The sequence below is a fragment of the Oncorhynchus mykiss genome, chromosome 25 (genome assembly GCF_013265735.2).
Source record: "Oncorhynchus mykiss isolate Arlee chromosome 25, USDA_OmykA_1.1, whole genome shotgun sequence".
Taxonomy (NCBI): Eukaryota; Metazoa; Chordata; class Actinopteri; order Salmoniformes; family Salmonidae; genus Oncorhynchus; species Oncorhynchus mykiss.
The window spans coordinates 4723722-4746793 of NC_048589.1; the positions used below are offsets into that span (position 1 = coordinate 4723722).

The 23072-nt window shown below is 40.1% G+C and overlaps 1 protein-coding gene across 1 annotated transcript in view; it reads left to right on the forward strand.

Annotated features, from left to right (window-relative positions):
- The first annotated feature begins 8456 nt into the window (after positions 1-8456).
- Positions 8457-23072, forward strand: part of eprs1 (glutamyl-prolyl-tRNA synthetase 1) — an 88703-nt gene continuing 74087 nt past the window's right edge. The window contains exons 1-8 of the mRNA XM_021584352.2: positions 8457-8617; positions 10502-10586; positions 14849-14948; positions 20468-20624; positions 21136-21281; positions 21529-21626; positions 21704-21830; positions 22118-22310. Coding sequence (XP_021440027.2) covers positions 8575-8617; positions 10502-10586; positions 14849-14948; positions 20468-20624; positions 21136-21281; positions 21529-21626; positions 21704-21830; positions 22118-22310 — 949 coding nt within the window. The 5' untranslated portion in view covers positions 8457-8574. The remainder of the gene's footprint in view (positions 8618-10501; positions 10587-14848; positions 14949-20467; positions 20625-21135; positions 21282-21528; positions 21627-21703; positions 21831-22117; positions 22311-23072) is intronic.

The following is a 23072-nucleotide window of genomic DNA, read 5'->3' on the forward strand; positions in this document are numbered from 1 at the left end:
CCTTTTATTTATGAGAAGAAGCTGATACTGGCCTTATTTCTGATTCATTTATGATATTGTAGCTTAATTAAATGTATTTATATTAGTGTTTCTAATATTAGAAAAACGAAAACAATTTTGACAGCCTATGTATTGCCTACCTAAAACATCCTTTTCTGCCTTTGAAGTCCTTCAAAATAAAAACTACATATCCTTATGTTAGAAAGTAGAATATCAAGTAGATATAGGCTACTGTGTGTGGGGCAGGCTAAATAATTACAACAGAAAAGGCCCAATTAAAAGAATAGTGATAAGGGAAACAAAATAGAGAAGGCCGACAACATTTTAAAAAATCAACACAATTACGCTGTGCTCCTCGCTCCACACTCGCCCACTTACATGCTCTGACATTGGAAAGCAGCCATGCTTTAGGCTATCAAATAACTGAATCATATTAATGGATGGAATCAGTGAATGAATGGTTGCAGCAACCATTACATGGTCTGACAAGCTGCATAACAAATGAGGCCTAATTAGACAATATAACAATTATCTAATTGAAACGACTTAGTAAACATGTATTTTTTTACTTTCCTAAAATAATAATTGTCCACCTCAAGGTTCAGCTTTGAGCATCAGGGCATTTGCATCACTAGGCCTATAGGCTTAGGCGTTCACTGTATTATATACATTTTAAAAATGATCAAGGAAGACAAGCTTAGGCCTAGCCCCAGAAGAGAGAGAGAGGGAGCGATATGCCGGCAGCATGCCACCGATATTAATTTCTTTAAACTTATCAGATAGGCTGCATCTGCTATATAGGCATACAGAAGGATGAATTCTTACATTTTCTATTAGAATATTTTTTATAAAGATAAGCATGATATTGTTAGATTATAGGAGTAACTCTGAGAGGCCTAAAACATTTCCTCACCTCAAGTTCAACTGACTTGAGATGAGGAAATGTTTTAGGCCTGCAGTATAATAGGCTGATAGCCACACCACACCTTCAAAGGTTTTCAACTTTATTAGGATAATATCAGAAGTCAGTCAAGCCATTGTATATAGGGAAAATACCTTACCCAACAAATGATAGCAATAGGTTGATGATATTTATTTGACAACAGGCCTACTTATAACCCATCTTTAAATATGGAGCACACAATTAAAAATACAAATCTAACTTAATTTAAAGAACTGGTTTAGAATAATAAATAGGCCTACATTAATAACAATTAAATACAATAATAAGGATAAAACTAATTATAAATATGAAAGACACATTTTTGGACCTAAACTTCCCAAATTCCATCCTACCTGAATAGTGAGTTGCACAGTAGACTGCATTTGGTCACACAAACACTCTTCTCATCTTTGTCCACTACAATATAAGAACTTGTTCATATGAAGGGTATTCCCCTTGTAGCAGGGCTCCAGACAAAAAAAATTCACTGGCACCAGCCATGATTTGGTCGTGTAGGCCTATCATCTTATAAAGTATTTCACAGTGCTTTATCAAAAAGTGTAATAGACTACTGAGATGGTATTGAAGAAATAAGTTGCTTCATCTTTTCATGTTGTGATTCAAAATATTTTTATATGCAAAATGTGCAACCTAATCCAGTGATTTTTCATGCATTTTGAGTAAATAATTATGCTATTGTAGTAATGGGTGCGTGTTGGTGGCAAGGAAGTCAGGCGCATGAGAATCGAACTTGGTATAAACAGAGTTGTTTAATCAGTGCTTCACAAAACTCCAACCAAAATGACAAAATAATAAAAAAGTGGGTACAGAACCCGTCGCGCACCAACACATCATTCACAATCATACAATCAAACAATATCCGACAAGGACATGATGGGAAACAGAGGGTTAAATACACAACATGTAATTGATGGGATTCGAACCAGGTGTGAAGGAAGACAAGACAAGACAAAACCAATGGAAAATGAAAAATAGATCAGTGATGGCAAGAAGAAGATTACATTTTGTTAAAATGTTTTTTATTTTTTATCTGGTGTCCTATGTGAATTTTAAATATGTTCCCTCTAATTCTCTCTCTCTCCCTACCCTCCCGGAGGACTTGAGCCCTAGGACCATGTCTCAGAACTACCTGGCCTGATGACTCCTGGTTGTCCCCAGTCCACCTGGTTGTGCTGCTGCTCCAGTTTCAACTGTTCTGCCTGTGGCTATGGAACCCTGACCTGTTCACCGGACGTGCTACCTTGTCCCGGACCTGCTGTTCTCTCTCTCCCGCACCTGCTATCTCGACCTCTGAATGCTTGGCTATGAAAAGCCAACTGATGTTTACTCCTGAGGTACTGTGAGGAGGCCAGCATCCCGGAGTCGCCTCTTCACTGTTGACGTTGAGACTGGTGTTTTGCGGGTATTATTTAATGCGGCTGCCAGTTGAGGACGATTTTATACACCTGTCAGGAACAGGAGTGGCTGAAATAGCCGAATCCACTAATTTGAAGGGGTGTCCACAAACTTTTCTATATATAGTGTGTATTTTTGTAATACTATCATGTAAGACTAGGCATGTGCCTCGGTGGATATATATATATATATATATATATATATATATGGATAGTTGAGTAATATTTGGTCGAGATGTTGATCAATGAGATTACAACCTATATTCACCCACACAAAAAGCCAAAAGTTAGTTTATTATCCAGCGTGTTATTGCTATGCTTTCAACCATCTAAAAGCCCAACCAAATTCCAATGGAAAAACAATGTCTGCATTTTGGTTTAGTTGACGCCCAAATATCTCTCATTGCGGTTTCAACCATTTTAAAGCCGGCATATGTAACTTTTTGGGCGACTGACCAAATTCACATAGAAATGTATATTATAGATTTTTCATTGAAAGCAAGTCTAAGAAGCGGTAGATCAGTTCTGTGTGCACTGTTTACTTTTGGTTTTGTACACCAGCTTCAAACAGCTGAAAATACTATATTTTTGCTTATGGAAATAATATTTCACAGTGGTTTAGATGGTACAATGATTCTCTACACTATGCTTGACAATAAATCGTGTTAAGGGGGAAATCGACACCTTCGCATCCGGAATGGAGAATGTTTTATGTATTAACCGGTTCGGTGGGAACTCGATCCATTGGAATTAAGTACCACAAAACATGGAAGGGGATTTTAGAACTACTTCATATAAGGTCTGTTTTTGGCATAATGTTTTGATACCTGTGCAAATCTCTCTCGGACAAGGTAACTGTCATACATTTTTCACCTGTAATCACCCTCTAAAAATGAAATGCTAACTAGCTGCTAATATGGCTATCATACAGAACTACACATCCTGTAGCAAGGCACATTTCTCCATGCAAACTCATCGACAAGTAGAAAGTAACTTAGCAAGTAGATATCATTTTTAGTTTCTCGTGTAAATAATTGATATTGTGTATTCTTGTTTAGCATTTTTCTAAATACTTAGCTAGCTACCCTCACATTTTTTTAAACCTGGCCTTTGTAGCTAACTAGCTAACCTTAGGTCTCTTCATTGATCAGAAGAAAGGATCGTTCTGTGCTATGTACCGGATTGTAACCACTACTCCAATAAGCAAACGTGCATTTTATATTTTTCCGACCTCTGTAAGCGAGAGGCGTTGCTGGATCTGTGTGATAGTAATACCTCTTATCCAAATTCCAATCAGCTTAACATGTCCTTTACACACTCAGACAACTCTCACATCCACATTCACTTAGTACTATTCCCAAACACACGCAGCAGTCCCAGACTACAGTGGTCCCAGACCACAGAGACAATTCCCAGTAATGCCTATAGACTCAGTAATCTCCCTTTTTACTCCATGTGCATCTTCAACGATTCTCTTGTTACTTCCTATGCACATGCATCCCCAGCTGGTATGGCAACTGCTAGGCCTCTAACCGCAAGGCACTACAGAGGGTAGTGCGTACATCACTGGGGCCAAGCTTCCTTCCATCCAGGACCTCTATGCCAGGCGACGTCAGAGGAAAGCCCTAAAGACTCCAGTCACCCTTGTCATAGACTGTTCTCTCTGCTACTGCACGGCAAGTGGTACCGGAGTGCCAAGTCTAGGTCCAAGAGGCTTCTAAACAGCTTCTACCCCCAAGCCATAAGACTCCTGAACATCTAATCAAATGGCTACCCAGACTATTTGCATTGCCCCGCCCTCCCTCTTTTACGCTGCTGCTACTCTGTTTATTATCTATGCATAGTCACTAATAACTCTACCTCCATGTACATATTACCTCAATTATCTCAACTAACCGGTGCTTCCGACTTTGTACCGGTATGCCCATATATAGCCTCGCTATTGTTCTTTTACTGCTGCTCTTTAATTATTTGTTACTTTTATTTCAATTTTTTGGGTTGGTATTTTTCTTAACTGCATTGTTGGTTAAGGGCTTGTAAGTAAGCATTTCACTGTGACAAATAACATTTGATTTGATTTGACCATATTTGACCGACTGGCTCGATTCGGTCTTATGTTGCAAAATAGTTTTTTTTTTTACATTGGATAAAGGTAGAGACTCAGAGCTAGAAAATGGTATATCATACACTGTAGTTGAGGAACAATGGGAAAGTAATTCTGCTTTGAAAGTTGATCAACTTGAAACCTCACCTTTGAGAAAATGGCCCTTGAATTTTTTGGCACACCTATTGGAGAGCTCGTCTTTGTCTGCACCCATTCAGCATTGTTCACACCGTCTTAAGCCCTAGCCCCATCCATCTGTTTAGGGAGTCACATGTGAGGCCATGTACTAAACATCCAAAGATTTCAAGACTTAAGGCTGGTTTATACTACGGTGTGTTCATAAATTCAATCTGGAGTACCAGAGTGAGCTCGTGGCATTGTAAATTCAGAGCATTTCACTCTCGGAGCGTTCAGAGTGCACAGCAGCAGTCAAGCACCCAAGCTAACTGGCTAATGTTGGCTAGCTTGCTAGCTACTTCCAGACATAAATGAGAGAACAGCTCACTCTGACCATTTTACTCGCCCAAGCAGAGCTGGTTAGGCTGTTTTATGTTATCCTGGGCGTTGGTGACCATAACTGTGCTGCTGGAAACAATTTAATTATGCTTTTTTGCCCACGTTTACTGACACTGGCCATATTCAACGGGTGTTGAGCATTCGTATACATTCGTATCATGCACTCTAGCACACAGACAAGAGTGCTCTGAAATTGGAGTTCAAATGGCTTTCCTGTGAAGTGGTGATGTGCAACATACGCCTAGTTTCCTGAAACATGTCACATATGTATCTTCAATGGTTATTTTGCTGCTACTTGCTATTCATATAAAATAACACCACATGCTCAATAACACCTTGTGCTATTTGTAGTGGCTGCAGACCACGTAGACCCTTTTTCATTAAATGCCTACAGGCAACTGTCTGCGGGACATTCCATGGTACCATTACTCACCCTTGCTCTAGTCTTCTCAGCTTAAGACAAGTGAATAGTCTTCTCATAAGACTATGGGTACCTTTTCATGGTTCAGTTTTATTGGTTTTATTATTTATTTAGAAACAGATTTAATTTAAATTGACTTACTAAAATTCAGTTGCTGTGTCCCTCAATTGTTCGCGGATTATGTGCCTCCTCCTGGGCAGCTCAAAGTAAGAGTTTGGTCTGTGCTGTTAAGTTCAAGTAGGTTCTGGTTTTGCTAGGGTGATGGGGATGCCATATGGGCATAATCATTTACCTCAGATGCCAAAGGTTTCATATTCAAATCCAGCAGTAACATTTTCTTTTAAACCTATCCCAAACCTTAACAATTACCTTAACCATTCAGAGTTAATGCCTAAACTTAACCTTCAACTTCGAAATGTAACATTTGAGAAACATGGATGAAGGCCTAATTCTGCTGTGAGAGCTGGTTTATCTGCCTTTGATTCTAAAGGTTACAAGTTTGAATCCAGCAATTTAATTTTGTTTTTGAGATTTTTGTTTTCAGCCTAAACTTACCCTTAACGCACTCAACTTCGAAATTTGACGTTTGAGAAACATGGATGAACGTCTAATTCTGAATCTAGACTGTGATAGCTAGTGGTTAGTGTTGGACCAGTAACCAAAAGGTTGCTGGATCAAATCCCGAGCTGACAAGGTAAAAATCTGTTGTTCTGTAACTGATCAAGGCAGTTAACCCACTGTTCCCCGATAGGCCGTCATTGTAATTAAGAATTTGTTCTTAACTAACTTACCTAGTTAAATAAAATAAAAAGCTAGTTGCAGAAATCAGCCTCTGTGTCTGTGGATCCTTTCCCCTTAATGTATTTCTCATGTCAGCCTGGCCCATCTTTTCAAGGAAACACCATTTGTTTAAATCTGTAGTTGAGTAGAATAAAGAGACAAATAAAATTTGATTTGAGATGATCCCAATAATATAGGTAGTTTAGTAAACGATGCCCCCTTCTGGTATGTTCTACTGCAAACTGTCTGGGACTAATTGTTGTTTACCTGTTTACTTCTCAAATGTATTTTACTTATTTAAGTAATTAACTGCAATACACTGGTCTGAACTATATTAGCATAAGTAGGCTACACAGTAGTTGACTCAAAGAGAGAGAAAGACAATAGTTGTCAAGATTTTAACAAATTAATTTCTTCAAAAATTAAGAAGCAAGAGAGGGAGAGATTTCATTGTATTTTTTTCACTTTCACTTAATCAGCTAGCGACTGCACATGGCTAGTTTAGCCTACTCAAACATCCAGCTCAACAGAGAGGATTGCTATGCTGGCTATGGCTATCCAACACTGGAACTCTTCCAAGGTAAGCTTTTGATTTGATTAATTTATTGCCACCCGGGCCCGCTTGTGTAACTGCTAAACTTGCTTTGCACTATACTGCGTGATTGTAGTGGGTTCAGTAACAGGTTAGTTCTAGTAGCTATGTTGACTTTAGCTAATATGGTGACAATGATGTAGGCTGTGTGGAGCGGTTATTGTATGTAGGTTTGGCTTGGAAAGCTTTTTTTCGCCTGGAAACAGACAACTCTTGTGCTTTGCAATAATATCCACAAGCGAAGGGAAAAGGTGAGAGGAAGAGAGCGAGTAGAAGCAAGAAGAAATTATACAACGAGCAAAGTGATCATGCTGTTTGCAGTGGTGTAAAGTACTTAAGTTAACAATACTTGAAAGTACTACTTAAGTAGTTTGTTTGGGTATCTGTACTTTACTATTTTATATTTTTGACTACTTTTACTTCACTACATTCCTAAAGAAAATGATGTACTTTTTACTCCATACATTTTCTCTGACACCCAAAAGTACTTGTTACATTTTGAATGCTTAGAAGGACAGGAAAATTGTCTAATTCACACACTTACCAAAATAACATCCCTGGTCATCCCTACTGCCTCTGATCTGGTGGACTCACTAAACACTTGCTTAATTTACAAATTATGTCTGAGTGTTAGAGCGTGCCCCTGGCTATCCGTAAATAGAAATATAAAATGGTGCCATATGGTTTGATTAATATAAGGAATTTGAAATAATTTATAATTTTACTTCTACTTTTGATATCTAAGTATATTTTAGCAATTACATTTACTTTTGATACTTAAGTAGATTTTACTCTTGTAGGATTGTACTGGGCGACTTTTACTTGAGTCATTTTTATTAAGGTGTCTTTATTTTTACTCAAGTATGACAGTTGGGTACTTTTTCCACCTGGCTGTTTATATGTGGCTGCTATGAAACTGTCTGTCACCCACTCACCTTGATTACTCACATTTTTTCTCTTGACCTGTGCACATACAGTATGTTTTAAACGTGAATTTGTAGGCTAGGTTGTTGCAACCTCATGATGGGTATGGGGAAAATGTGAGTATTATGTAGGAGTCTAAACCTTTTGATGTTATATTGAGCTTAGTGAATGGAATATGAAGAACAGTTATCCAATATGCTGTAATAGAAATAAGGCCATTCTCATAAAATAAGTAATCGTCCTCCCTCATCTTAAATGGCACCGACTGCAACAGAGAGTATAGATTCCCTTTGGCAGTAAGATGCTTTCAATGGTAGGCTATTCCCGTGTGTTTTGTCAATAATTAGGCCTATTTGTGCAATAAATATGACTCATCACTCTTTATCACTAGCCTTGTTTTCTTTGATTAAAATACGAAGAGTAATAAAATGTGTGAAAAATCATGACGGGATATTTTACTGTCACATATGATGTTTGGTACTGTTTTATTGTATGCAAATTAAATATGATAATATGTCATTTGAATATCTTTACAAACTGATATGAGCTTTACCAAATTATTGGCTTTACCACACAATCCATGTTTTTGCCATTCATTCATTAATAAATGTGGTGATTTATTTATTCTGCCTCCACTTTTCTTTCTCTCCCACTATAATTTCTTTGTTTTCTTTATTTCCTAGGTCATGAAATGGCCATGATTTAAAGTAGTGGAACCTTTTCTTATCTAGACCAATTTCAAGGGGGTTTCTAAAGCCGTTGCATATAATCGAAAAGGCTAGGTGCTGCGTGGCCTTTGCTTGAGTTGAGTGCTATCCGCGAGCAGGAAGGTTTTGAAACTGTGCGAGAACTTTCACGATCAGAAAGGGAGGAGAAAGCATGGCTTTAAACCTTACCATCAACAGCAGCAACCCTCCTTTAGGTATGCGTGGTAGTATTGTTTTTTATTTTTTAGCTAAAACTAAAATAAATGGATAAGACTATTTGGCTAAAAGGACGCTAACTTGCTAGCTTACGTTAGCATATCCAGGCTTGTCGTCGTGGCACAAATAAGCTATCCCCAGGATGAAGAAAATGTATATTTGATGTAACTAATAGATCATAGCTAGCTAGTTAATTTATCATTGCATGTTGTAACGATATGTTGTAAATGCCAGCTGAAAAAGCCACAACAATACAGCTGATTATGTAGCTAGCTATCTGGATAATGTAATTATAACATTTGCTGCATTTATCTTGCAAGGTCTCAAAGCTAGCTACCTGGGTGCATCACTTTAGTCATTTCCCCTCATGATTCAAATGTTATTTTGTATTTTACTAAGGAGAGTTGTTGTGGCTTTGCAATCACTGCACTCCATACCCCTGAACTCAAAAGCGCCATCCTGTGTGTCAGGCCGGTGTCACTGGCTGATGCAAGCGACATGAAAGAGTCATAAGGCAGCAGTGCTACGCTCTGAACATACTGTCTCCATAGTGTAAATTATCCTTAAGCTATCTGGACTGTCTTTAAACTAGTTCATGCATTCGAATCATTATTTTCTATTGCACTGTACAGTGTCTTCAGAAATTATTCATACCCCTTGACGTATTTCACATTTTGTTACAAGTTTAACATGTTATTAGACATTTTTGCAAATTTATTGAAAATTAAATACTAATCTAATTTACATAAGTATTCACACCCCCAAGTCAATACTTTGTAAAGCGCCTTTGGCAGCGATTATAGCTGAGAGTCTTTCTGGGTAAATCTGTAAGAGTTTTGTACATGTAGGATTGTGCAACATATGCCCATTTATTCGTAAAAAATGTTTTCAAGCTCTGACAAATTGGTTGTTGATCATTGCTAGATTACCATTTTCAGGGTTGCATTATATTTTCAAGAAGATTTAAGTAAAAACTATAACTTGGATACTCAGGAACAGTCACTGTCTTCTTGGTAAGCAACTCCAGTGTAGATTTGTTTTAGGTTATTATCCTACTGAAAGGTGAATTAATCTCCCGGTGTCTGTTGGAAAGCAGACTGAACCAGGTTTTCCTCTATGATTTAGCCTGTTCTTCGTGTCATTAAATTTTGTTTTCATCCTGAAATACTCCCCAGTCTTTAATGATTACAAGCATACCCATAACATGATGCAGCCACCACTATGCTTGGAAATATGGAGAGCTGTACTCAGTAATGTCAGTTTGGATTTTCCCCAAACTTAACTTTGTCCTGAATTCCTGAATACAAGTGCCTTGTTGCTAACAGGATTAATTTTGGGGAATATTTGTATTCTGTACAGGCTTCCAGTCTGACAATTAGGTTAGTATTGTAGAGTAACTACAAAGTTGTTAATCCATCCTCAGTTTTCTCCTATCACAGCCATTCAACTCTGTAACTGTTTTAAAGTCACTATTGGCCTCATGTAATCCCTGAGTGGTTTTCTTCCTCTCCGGCAACTGAGTTAGGAAGGACGCCTGTATCTTTGTAGTGACTTGGTGTACTGATACACCATCCAAAGCGTAATGCTCAGAGGGATATTCAGTGTCTGCTATTTTTTTTTACCCATCTACCAATAGGTATTTGTATTTTGTATTTATTATGGATCCCCATTAGCTGCTGGGGCTAGTAGCTTTAAATATATTTAAAAGTCAACAGACATTTGTCTATTGGTTTTGGGTGTCATCTGTATGTGAGAACACAAAGTTGTGTGTGTTCAGTCTCTGGAGTATCACACACACAAACTTTGTATTTAGGGCTCTCTGTCAAGGAATGCATTGAATGCAGTGACAGGTGGGGTCATTCATTGTGATTCCTCTCCTGCAGGGGCGCTGTTGACAGCAGAGCATGTGAAGGGCAGCGTGAACGTGTCTGTGGAGGAGGGCAAAGACAACAAGCTCTGCGTCTCACAGTGAGTACACAACAGCCACAAAGTCTAGAAATGTCAGTTTCTTAATGTTATCACAACAATGTGTCATTGAGGTGTGAATAGCTGATAAAGGAACTGTAATAGAGCCAGGTCTTATTTATTTTACTGAAGCTTCTGCGCATGTGTGGATCACGTTCTGCGCATGTTTCTTTACTACTATTTTGTGCGCACATTTTTGTGTTCTCACTTTCAATCGTGAATGATAATTCTTCAAGTTTTACAGGTGAAATGTTCAGTCACTTTAATGGGGCTATGCATTATGATCTTCTTGAGCTATACAGTGTTTTGAAGTAGCCTACAGTGTTGTTTTGAATGATGTACAGTGAGCCAATTATGAAGCAGACAGTGTTTTTTTCTATTTATATTATGTGTATATATACGTGTGTGTGTGTGTGTGTGTGTGTACAGTGGGGCAAAAAAGTATTTAGTCAGCCACCAATTGTGCAAGTTCTCCCACTTAAAAAGATGAGAGACCTGTAATTTTCATCATAGGTACACTTCAACTATGACAGACAAAATGAGAAAAAAAATCCAGAAAATCACATTGTAGGATTTTTAATGAATTTATTTGCAAATTATGGTGGAAAATAAGTATTTGGTCACCTACAAACAAGCAAGATTTCTGGCTCTCACAGACCTGTAACTTCCTTTTTAAGAGGCTCCTCTGTCCTCCACTCCTTGCCTGTATTAATGGCACCTGTTTGAACTTGTTATCAGTATAAAAGACACCTGTCCACAACCTCAAACAGTCACACTCCAAACTCCACTATGGCCAAGACCAAAGAGCTGTCAAAGGACACCAGAAACAAAATTGTAGACCTGCACCAGGCTGGGAAGACTGAATCTGCAATAGGTAAGCAGCTTGGTTTGAAGAAATCAACTGTGGGAGCAATTATTAGGAAATGGAAGACATATAAGACCACTGATAATCTCCCTCGATCTGGGGCTCCACGCAAGATCTCACCCCGTGGGGTCAAAATGATCACAAGAACGGTGAGCAAAAATCCCAGAACCACACGGGGGGACCTAGTGAATGACCTGCAGAGAGCTGGGACCAAAGTAACAAAGCCTACCATCAGTAACAAACTACGCCACCATGGACTCAAATCCTGCAGTGCCAGACGTGTCCCCCTGCTTAAGCCAGTACATGTCCAGGCCCGTCTGAAGTTTGCTAGAGAGCATTTGGATGATCCAAAAGAAGATTGGGAGAATGGCATATGGTCAGATGAAACCAAACTATAACTTTTTGTTAAAAACTCAACTCGTCGTGTTTGGAGAACAAAGAATGCTGAGTTGCATCCAAAGAACACCATACCTACTGTGAAGAATGGGGGTAGAAACATCATGCTTTGGGGCTGTTTTTCTGCAAAGGGACCAGGACGACTGATCCGTGTAAAGGAAAGAATGAATGGGGCCATGTATTGTGAGATTTTGAGTGAAAACCTCCTTCCATCAGCAAGGGCATTGAGATGAAACGTGGCTGGGTCTTTCAGCATGACAATGATCCCAAACACACTGGAGTGGCCTAGCCAGTCTCCAGATCCCAACCCCATAGAAATCTTTGGAGGGAGTTGAAAGTCCGAGTTGCCCAGCAACAGCCCCAAAACATCACTGCTCTAGAGGAGATCTGCATGGAGGAATGGGCCAAAATACCAGCAACAGTGTGTGTGAGCCTTGTGAAGACTTACAGAAAACGTTTGACCTCTGTCATTGCCAACAAAGGGTATATAACAAAGTATTGAGAAACTTTTGTGTTTGACCAAATACTTATTTTCCACCATAATTTGCAAATAAATTCATTAAAAATCCTACAATGTGATTTTCTGGATATTTTTTTTTATCTCATTTTGTCTGTCATAGTTGAAGTGTCCCTCATCTTTTTAAGTGGGAGAACTTGCACAATTGGTGGCTGGCGAAATATAATTTTGCCCCACTGTACATACGTGTGTGTGTGTGTGTGTGTATGTATGTGTATATATATATATATATTATGATTGATTGATTGTTTTTTATAAGATAACTTTAATGCTAGCTAGAAACTTACCTTGGCTTACTGCATTCGCTTAACAGGCAGTCTCCTTGTGGAGTGCAACGAGAGGCAGGTGGTTATTGTGTTGGACTAGTTTAACTCTAAGGTTGCAAGATTGTATCCCCCGGGCGGACAAGGTGAAAATCTGTCGTTCTGCCCCTGAACGAGGCAGTTAACCCACCATTCCTAGGCCGTCATTGAAAATAAGAATGTGTTCTTAACTGACTTGCCTAGTTAAATCAAAAATATATATTTTTTTTATCTGTGTCCAAAAATACCGATTTCCGATTGTTATGAAAACTTGAAATCGGCCCTAATTAATCAGCCATTCCAATTAATTGGTCGACCGACTAGTATATGTGTGTGTGTATATATATATATATATATATATATATAGACAGTTAACCCACCATATTTTATTTATCATATTTTATATATATATATATATACGCGTGTATACATGTATGTGTATGTTTGTGTATGTATGTATATGTGTATATTAGAGGTTGACCGATTAATCAGAATGGCCGATTTAATTAGGGCCGATTCCAGGTTTTCATAACAATCGGAAATCGGTATTTTTTGACTTTTTTTGTATTTTAATATTTTACAGTTTTTTAAAAACCTTTTTATTTAATATTTATTTAACTAGGCAAGTCAGTTAAGAACACATTCTTATTTTCAATGACGGCCTAGGAATGGTGGGTTAACTGCCTCGTTCAGGGGCAGAACGACAGATTTTCACCTTGTCAGCTCGGGGGATTTAATCTTGCAACCTTACAGTTAACTAGTCCAACGCAATAACGACTGTTGCACTCCACAGGGAGACTGCCTGTTGCGCGAATGCAGTAAGCCAAGGTAAGTTGCTAGCAAGCATTAAACTTATCTTATACAAAACAAACAATCATAATCACTAGTAAACTACACATGGTTTATGTTACTAGATGTTATCTAGCGTTTCCTGCGTTGCGTATAATCTGACTGAGCATACAAGTATCTAAGTATCTGACTGAGCGGTGGTAGGCAGAAGCAGGCGCGTAAACATGAATTCAAACAGCACTTTTTGCGTTTTGCCAGCAGCTCTTCGTTGTGCGTCAAGCATTGCGCTGTTTATGACTTCAAGCCTATCAACTCCCGAGATGAGGCTGGTGTAACCGAAGTGAAATGGCTAGCTAGTTAGCGCGCTCTAATAGCGTTTCAAACGTCACTTGCTCTGAGCCCTGGGGTGGTTGTTTCCCTTGCTCTGCATGGGTAACGCTCCTTCGAGGGTGGCTGTTGTTGTTGTGCTCCTGGTTCGAGCCCAGGGAGGAGCGAGGAGAGGCACTGAAGCTATATACTGTTACACTGGCAATACTAAAGTGCCTATAAGAACATCTAAAAGTCAAAGGTTAATGAAATACAAATGGTATAGAGGGAAATAGTCCTATAATTCCTATAATAACTGCAGCCTAAAACTTCTTACCTGGGAATATTGAAGACTCATGTTAAAAGCAACCACCAGCTTTCATATGTTCTCATGTTCTGAGCAAGGAACTTAAATGTTAGCTTTCTTACATTGCACATATTGCACTTTTCTTCTCCAAAACTTTGTTTTTGCATTATTTAAACCAAATTGAACATGTTTCATTATTTATTTGAGGCTACATTGATTTTATTGATGTATTATATTAAGTTCAAATAAGTGTTCATTCAGTATTGATGTAATTGTCATTATTACAATTTTATTTTTTTTTAAATCGCCCGATTTAATTATCAGCCTTTTTGGTCCTCCAATAATCAGTATCGATATCGGCGTTTAAAAATCATAATCGGTCGACCTCTAGTGTGTGTATGGACGTATGTGTATGAGAAAGAGAGATATATGCGGTGGCGTTTTTCTCTTACAGTAACGTTATGCTATTTTATAGTTGGATTTGTTATGGAGAATACTGTCATTATGTGGTCTTGCAGACATTGATTGGGTTTTGACCTAACTTTAAACTAGCACTATTTGCCAGAGTAGCCTGTTCTCTATGAGTGGAGCAGAGACTGTAAAGTAGAGAATAAACACACGCTTACAACGTGATCCGTGTATGCACACAAGCTTCAGGATCTTTAGTTCAGCCAGATAAGAGTTCAGTCTGCAGCCACGCTGTAGAAAGTGTTTTATAAGGCTTAGCCTTTGCAACGATCAAGTGTGTTGTCTGTGGTGTTTCTCCCCATCTCGCTCCCTTAGGTCAGTGCAGTTCTGCGATTTGAACTCCATCACGCGCTACCTTGCCCGCCTGGCTCCCAGTCTGGGCCTGTACGGCTCCAACATGCTGGAACAAACTGAGGTGAGACTAGCACTGACCCCAACGCTTGGGCGTACCCAAAATTTACCCTGCATTATTAGCTTGAGCTACTGAATGGAAAACCTGAAAGGCAGAAGTAGTCCAGAGGCTGCATTCAATTCACTCAGCAAATCAACAGCTATTTAATCAATTTAAGGGACATAACACTCAAATCACAATTTGTCAGATGTTTTCTGTCCTCAAATGGCACACGGTCGCATGGTGCACATTCCGAAATGCCATGAATGCTTACAGTGCTTTCGGAAAGTATTCAGACCCGTTCCCCATTTTGTAACGTTACAGCCTTATTCTAAAATGGATTAAATAAATAAAAATCCTCTTCACAATATCTGATAATGACAAAGCAAAAACAGTTTTTTAGACATTTTTTGCAAATGTATTAAAAATTAAAACAGATACCTTATGTACATAGGTATTCAGACCCTCTGCTATTAGACTCGAAATTGAGCTCAGGTGCATTCTGTTTCCATTTAATATCCTTGAGATTTTTCTACAACTTGATTGGAGTTTGGAGGAAACCTGGCACTATCCCTATGGTGAAGCATGGTAGTGGCAGCATCATGCTGTGGGGATGTTTTTCAGCGGCAGGGACCTGGAGACTAGTCATAGATCGATGAAAAGATGAACAGAGCAAAGTAGAGATCCTGTATGAAAACCTGCTCCAGAGTGCTCAGGACTTCCGACTGGGGGTGAAGGTTCACCTTCAAACAGGACAACGGACCCTAAACACACAGCCTAGACAACCCAGGAGTAGCCTCGGGACAAGTCTCAGACTGTCCTTGAGTGGCCCAGGACTTGAACCTGATTGAACATCTCTGGAGAGACCTGGTAAAAAAATCTGCCTGACAGATATTGAGAGGATCTGCAGAAAATAATGGGAGAAACTACTCAAATACAGGGGTGCCGAGCTTGTAGCGTCATACCCAAGAACACTCGGGGCTGTAATCGCTGCAAATGGGGCTTTAACAAAGTACTGACTAAATGGTCTGAATATTTGTGTAAATGTGAGTTTATTTTTTTAAACCTCTCAGAGCTACCCCCTACTTTTTAAAATTTCTGCCTGAAGACATACCCAAATCTAACTGCCTGTAGCTTAGGCACAGAACCAAGGATATGCATATTCTTGGTACCATTTGAAAGAGAACACTGAAGTTTGTGTCAATGTGAATTGAATGTAGGAGAATATAACACAATAGATCTGGTTTAGATAATACAATGAAAAAAAACATATTTAAAAAAAAAAATTGTTGTATCATCTTTAAAATGAACAGGATAAAACACATTCAGATAGGATGATGGGGACAATTTCAGTGAAAAATAAGAGGGCAACAGCACTAAGTTTCAGAATGATAACTTCCAAAATGAGTGTGCTACATAACATTTATCATGAAGTCACCCAGGTGTCCCACACAAGTAGCCCAAATGTACCCAAGTGGCCAAATTGGTGAAGTTATACATTTTGAATGGAATAAACCCCCCCCCCCCCAAAAAAATGAAGAAAAAACATGAAGAAAAAAATATATACATTTACAAAATAACACTTTCAATATTTGGAAGACCCTCAGTCCTCTACACAATATTATGCTGCTGATGCCATGCGCCATATATTGGGGCAAAAAAGTATTTAGTCAGCCACCAATTGTGCAAGTTCTCCCACTTAAAAAGATGAGAGGCCTGTAATTTTCATCATAGGTACACTTCAACTATGACAGACGACAAAATGAGAAAAAAAATCCCAGGACCACACGGGGGGACCTAGTGAATGACCTGCAGAGAGCTGGGACCGAAGTAACAAAGCCTACCATCAGTAACACACTACGCCGCCATGGGCTCAAATCCGTGTCCCCTGTGTCCCCCTGCTTAAGCCAGTACATGTCCAGGCCCGTCTGAAGTTTGCTAGAGAGCATTTGGATGATCCAGAAGAAGATTGGGAGAATGTCATATGGTCAGATGAAACCAAAATATAACTTTTTGGTAAAAACTCAACTTGTCGTGTTTGGAGGACAAAGAATGCTGAGTTGCATCCAAAGAACACCATACCTACTGTGAAGAATGGGGGTAGAAACATCATGCTTTGGGGCTGTTTTTCTGCAAAGGGACCAGGACGACTGATCCGTGTAAAGGAAAGAATGAATGGGGGCATGTATCGTGCGATTTTGAGTGAAAACCTCCTTCCATCAGCAAGGGCATTGAAGATGAAACGTGGCTGGGTCTTTCAGCATGACAATGATCCCAAACACACCGCCCGGCATCGAAGGAGTGGCTTCGTCAGAAGCATTTCAAGGTCCTGGAGTGGCCTAGCCAGTCTCCAGATCTCAACCCCATAGAAAATCTTGGGAGGGAGTTGAAAGTCCGTGTTGCCCAGCAACAGCCCCAAAACATCACTGCTCTAGAGGAGATCTGCATGGAGGAATGGGCCAAAATACCAGCAACTGTGTGTGAAAACCTTGTGAAGACTTACAGAAAACGTTTGACCTCTGTCATTGCCAACAAAGGGTATATAACAAAGTATTGAGAAACTTTTGTTATTGACCAAATACTTATTTTCCACCATAATTTGCAAATAAATTCAAAAAAAATCCTACAATGTGATTTTCTGGATTTTTTTTCTCATTTTGTCTGTCATAGTTGAGGTGTACCTATGATGAAAAATACAGGCCTCATCTTTTTAAGTGGGAGAACTTGCACAATTGGTGGCTGACTAAATACTTTTCCCCCCACTGTAGCACATCCATGCCTGCAGAAATACATTTGGGCAGATGAGTACAGGGAACATGAGGTTGAATATATTATTATAGCACTGCTAGATATACTGTCATTTATATTATGACATTTCAGCTAGATCTAATGTCTCTATTATACACTGCTCAAAAAAATAAAGAACACTTTATATAACTCCAAGTCAATCACACTTCTGTGAAATCAAACTGTCCCCTTAGGAAGCAACACTGATTGACAATACATTTCACATTCTCTTGTGCAAATGGAATAGACTACAGGTGGAAATTATAGGCAATTAGCAAGACACCCCCAATAAAGGAGTGGTTTTGCAGGTGGTACCACAGACCACTTCTCAGTTCCTATGCTTCCTGGCTGATGTTTTGGTCACTTTTGAATGCTGGCGGTGCTTTCACTCTAGTGGTAGCATGAGACGGAGTCTACAACCCACACAAGTGCCTCAGGTAGTGCAGCTCATCCAGGATGGCACATCAATGCGAGCTGTGGCAAGAAGGTTTACTGTGTCTGTCAGCGTAGTGTCCAGAGCATGGAGGCGCAACCAGGGGACAGGCCAGTACATCAAGAGACGTGGAGGAGGCCGTTGGAGGGCAACAACCCAGCAGCAGGACCGCTACCTCCGCCTTTGTGCAAGGAGGAGCACTGCCAGAGCCCTGCAAAATGACCTCCAGAAGGCCACAAATGTGCATGTGTCTGCTCAAACGGTCAGAAACAGACTCCATGAGGGTGGTATGAGGGCCCTTCGTCCACAGGTGGGGGTTGTGCTTACAGCCCAACACCGTGCAGGACGTTTGGCAGATTTGCCAGAGAACACCAAGATTGGCAAATTCGCCACTGGCGCCCTGTGCTCTTTACAGATTAAAGCAGGTTCACACTGAACACATGTGACAGACGTGACAGTCTGGAGACGCCGTGGAGAACGTTCTGCTTCCTGCAACATCCTCCAGCATGACCGGGTTGGTGGTGGGTCAGTCATGGTGTGGGGTGGCATTTCTTTGGGGGGCCGTCATACAGGCACGTGGAGGCCACACACACTACTGAGCCTCATTTTGACTTGTTTTAAGGACATTACATCAAAGTTGGATCAGCCTGTAGTGCGGTTTTCCACTTTAATTTTTAGTGTGACTCCAAATCCAGACCTCCATGGGTTGTTAAATTTGATTTCCATTGATCATTTTTGTGATTTGTTTTTTGTCAGCACATTCAACTATGTAAAGAAAAAAGTATTTAATAAGAATATTTCATTCATTCAGATCTAGGATGTGTTATTTTAGTGTTCCCTTCATTTTTTTGAGCAGTGTATTATGACAGACCAGCAAGATCTACTCTTTATTATATTACAACAGACCAGCTGTATCTACTGTCTCCATTTCACTTTGGCCATTGTTGTGGGCCTGCCCTCCCCTCAACAGCCTCATAGGCTATTTCATTTCACAAATAATATTTTATATTATTAATTTCAAACAACGGCATTAGCATGAGAAGAACTTACCAGTCCAAAACTGTCCTCTCCTTTCAAAAAATATTCCTCCATTTGGGATTTGCTAAATTAATCGTCCTCGGATCAATTTCTTCTAAAATTGTGTGTACATCTGTATATCTAGACTTAAATTGAGCTTTTCCTGACTTAGTCGCCATACTGATTGATATGTAAACAGCTGAATATGCGCTTTACCAAAACAATGCTGTGCGCAACATGCGTTGCTCCTTCCGGTATGAATCGTCAATGGCGAATGAACCTCTTTACGCCAGAGTTTCCTACATGGCTTGGTCTTCCAACACATAAACATGACATATTGCTGTTTACCTCAGCTCATTGGCTATCTACCCAGCTAGATTTCAAGACGATCAGTGGTCACTGGGCTAAAATACAGTCAATCAATGAAACAGCTGGCAAATCATTGGTGCACAATGATGTCATTACTTGTTGTCTTCAAATCGGTTTCTTTCAGTCAATACGTCCCGCGAAATGGCCCATCAGGTTTGGTTGTTACAAACAAACCAGTTGATTGCAATGAAACCAAACATGACTGGAAAATCACGTTTTGTGTGTGTATTTACCTCGAATGTGTCGGCGAAAATGGAATGAGATGGAATTCACGACACAAGCGGTTCACAAAATGTTTCGTGTTAGGCTATAAAAATTGTATTTTATCAAACAAAAGACCATTCATTGTGTAACAATGAGCATTGGGATTGCAAACAGAGGAAGATCGTCAAAGGTAAACAATTTATTTTATTGCAGTTTGTGATTTTATTACGCCTGTGCTGGTTGAAATAGTTGTTTTTATGGGGCTCTATCCTCAGATAATCGCATCGTATTCTTTCGCAGTAAATCCTATTTTAAATCTGACAACGCAGTTGGATTAGCAAGATTCTAGGCTTTTGAAACATGTGAGACACTTGTATTTTCATGAGTGTTTAATATGACTATTTATGTAGCGATCACCGTATGCTGTCGAATTTCATCCCGCTACCGGGTTCCGTGCGCAGAGAGGTTAATACATTTGCTAAAAACAAATCTAAAAACCTGTTTTTGGTTTGTCATAATGGGGTATTTTGAGTCGATCAATGAGGGGAAAACAATTTAATACATTTTAGAAGAAGGCTGTAACGTAACAAAATGTGGAAAAAGTCAAGGGGTCCGAATGCTTTCCAAATGCACTGTACATTATTTTCAGTCAGAATGCAAGATTATCTATGCCCACCCCATTCTTCTTCCTCTGTCCCTCACTGCTTGTGTGCCTCTCTATTTTTCTTCAAAGGTGGACCACTGGCTGGAGTTCAGTGCACAACGTGTGTGTGGCCAGTCTGGCCTGGCTGCAGCCCTGGGGGAACTGGACAAGGCTCTGGAGCTGCGCACTTTTCTCGTGGGCCACAGCTTGACCCTGGCCGACATCTGTGTGTGGGCCGCGCTCAAAGGTCAGTGTTTCTCCCACCATATCTTATGCCAGGGGAACTCAACTGATACCTTACGAGGTCTGGAACCTGCTGGTTTTATGTTCGACCTAATAAATAATTGAGCACACCTGGTGTCCCAAGTGTAAATCAGTCCCTGATTTAGAGGGGAACGATGAAGTGGAACTGGCTTCGAGGTCTAGAATTGAGTTTGAGGGTCTTAGGTAGTTTTGGCCTCCCCACTGGGCTTCTGTTGGTTTCAATTTAATGCGTTGATGTTTTCAGCCCTGAATGCTACTTTGTATACCTTCTCTTGTCTGTCCTGTCATAAAAATACATCTTGGGGAAAACTTGGCACTTGTCATGTTCAGCTGATGAAATAGTCTTTTAACACTAAACTTGAAGATGGATGGGGTAGATGCAGCCATGTTGCCTAGGCTTCTACAGTCTTGTAACCCAGATTCAAACAGAGTCCCGCACACTCACACATTCTACTGCCCATCAGGACCTCTCTCCCTTTCTCATCTGTGTATAGGTAGTAGCGAGTGGCAGTCGATGCAGACACAAGCTGGGGCCTTCTCCCATGTGGCTCGCTGGTTCGCCTTCCTTGGCTCCCAGGTGCCCTTCACCGCCGTGGGCCACAAGTACACCAACAGCAAGGCCCCCTCACGCAATTTCAATGTAAGTAACACAACTGCCAATGGTCAACTCGCTGATAGTCTCCTCCTTCCATTGAAAATACAAGATTCTGAAAATACAAAATTCTGGTTGTTTTGTGCCACAAGTAGTGAGCTATGTGAATACACTGTTAAGAGTGGAGTCCTAATTTGAGATCTGCACACTTAACGCAAATGTTCACTTAAATCAAGCATTACTGCATTCTAATATCCCCTTGACTGTATCCTCCTCTCTATGTTCCTGTTCTCAGTCTGAGAAGGAGAAGCAGCAGGATTTGGGGAAGTTTGTGGAGCTGCCAGGAGCCGAGATGGGCAAGGTGGTGGTCCGCTTCCCCCCTGAGGCCAGCGGGTAAGGGGCAACTTCCCAAAGCAACAGTGATGTTCATTAGGAAAAACAGATATTTTGTACATGTCTCTTTTTCTCAGGTACCTGCACATTGGCCATGCCAAGGCTGCCCTGCTCAACCAGCACTATCAGGTGACCTTCAAGGGCAAGCTCATCATGCGCTTTGACGACACCAACCCTGAGAAGGAAAAGGAGGACTTTGAGAAGGTATCTCCCACACTTCAATCTTCTGAATTCATGTATAAACAATCCTGTGTGGAAACTGAGAATAGGCTACACGTTAAAGAATATAAGACATTTTAGGAGAGAATGCTTTTATGTTCTACTATTGCCTGGAAGCATTATGTAAAAGCTGAATTAATTGATACTTGTAAAAAAAAAAAGGGAAATTATTGAATGTCTGGCCTACTAAAACAACCACAAGTATAAAATGGTCGGGATGAAACTGCAGAAATGGGATCTATCCAAATAATTTTCCTTTGTGTCTGTCTCAGGTGATCCTGGAGGACGTGGCCATGCTGCAGATCAAGCCAGACCAGTTCACCTACACCAGCGACCACTTTCCCCGCATCCAGGGCATGGCGGAGCAGCTGCTGAGGGAGGGCAAGGCCTACATCGATGACACACCCCCAGAGCAGATGAAGGCAGAGAGGGAGCAGCGCACAGAGTCAAGCCACCGCAGCAACTGTAAGGGCAATATGAGTGGTGCGATAGCTGAAAACTTGTCCCCTAAACTTGTCCCCTTGTTCGTTGGTGCCGTTTCAGATGAAGAAGGACGCTAATTTTTTTCATGAGCATGGCCTTATTTCTATTACAGCATATTGGATGACTGTCATTCATATTCCATTCACAAAGTTCAATGTAACATCGATAGGTTTAGGCAACTACATAATACTCGAATTTGCCCTATAACCATCATGTTGCTGCAACCTAGCCTATGAATGCAAGTTGACAACGTATGTGCTCACAAGTCGAGAGAGAAATTTGAGGTGACATACATTGGCACCTTCAATACCGCCTTGCACACGCTTGCCTGCAACTAGCTCATCTGTGGTATAATCATTAGTCCAACAGTTGCAAACAAATTTTATTGGACAAATTCTGGTATGTTTATCCCCGTTTCGTTCGCTTCCATTTTAAGATTTTTTTTTTTTTCAAAAGAATCGGTGGCATGAATAGGAACAACCCTGATCATACATAAACACAGTTCACTTTCATAGGAGCCACATTGTATACCTTCTCCCATCTATGCACTCTCCTCCTCTCACCTTTTCCCTTCGCTTGTGGACTTCAATGCAAAACACATAAGCTATGTGTGACCAGGTGAAAACCTTTCCAAGCCAAACCATATCATAACCTCTACACACAGCCTACATCGTTGTCCCTATATCAGCTAAAGTAACCTATATCAGCTAAAGTAACGTTGTAGTCAACATAGCTAATAGAACT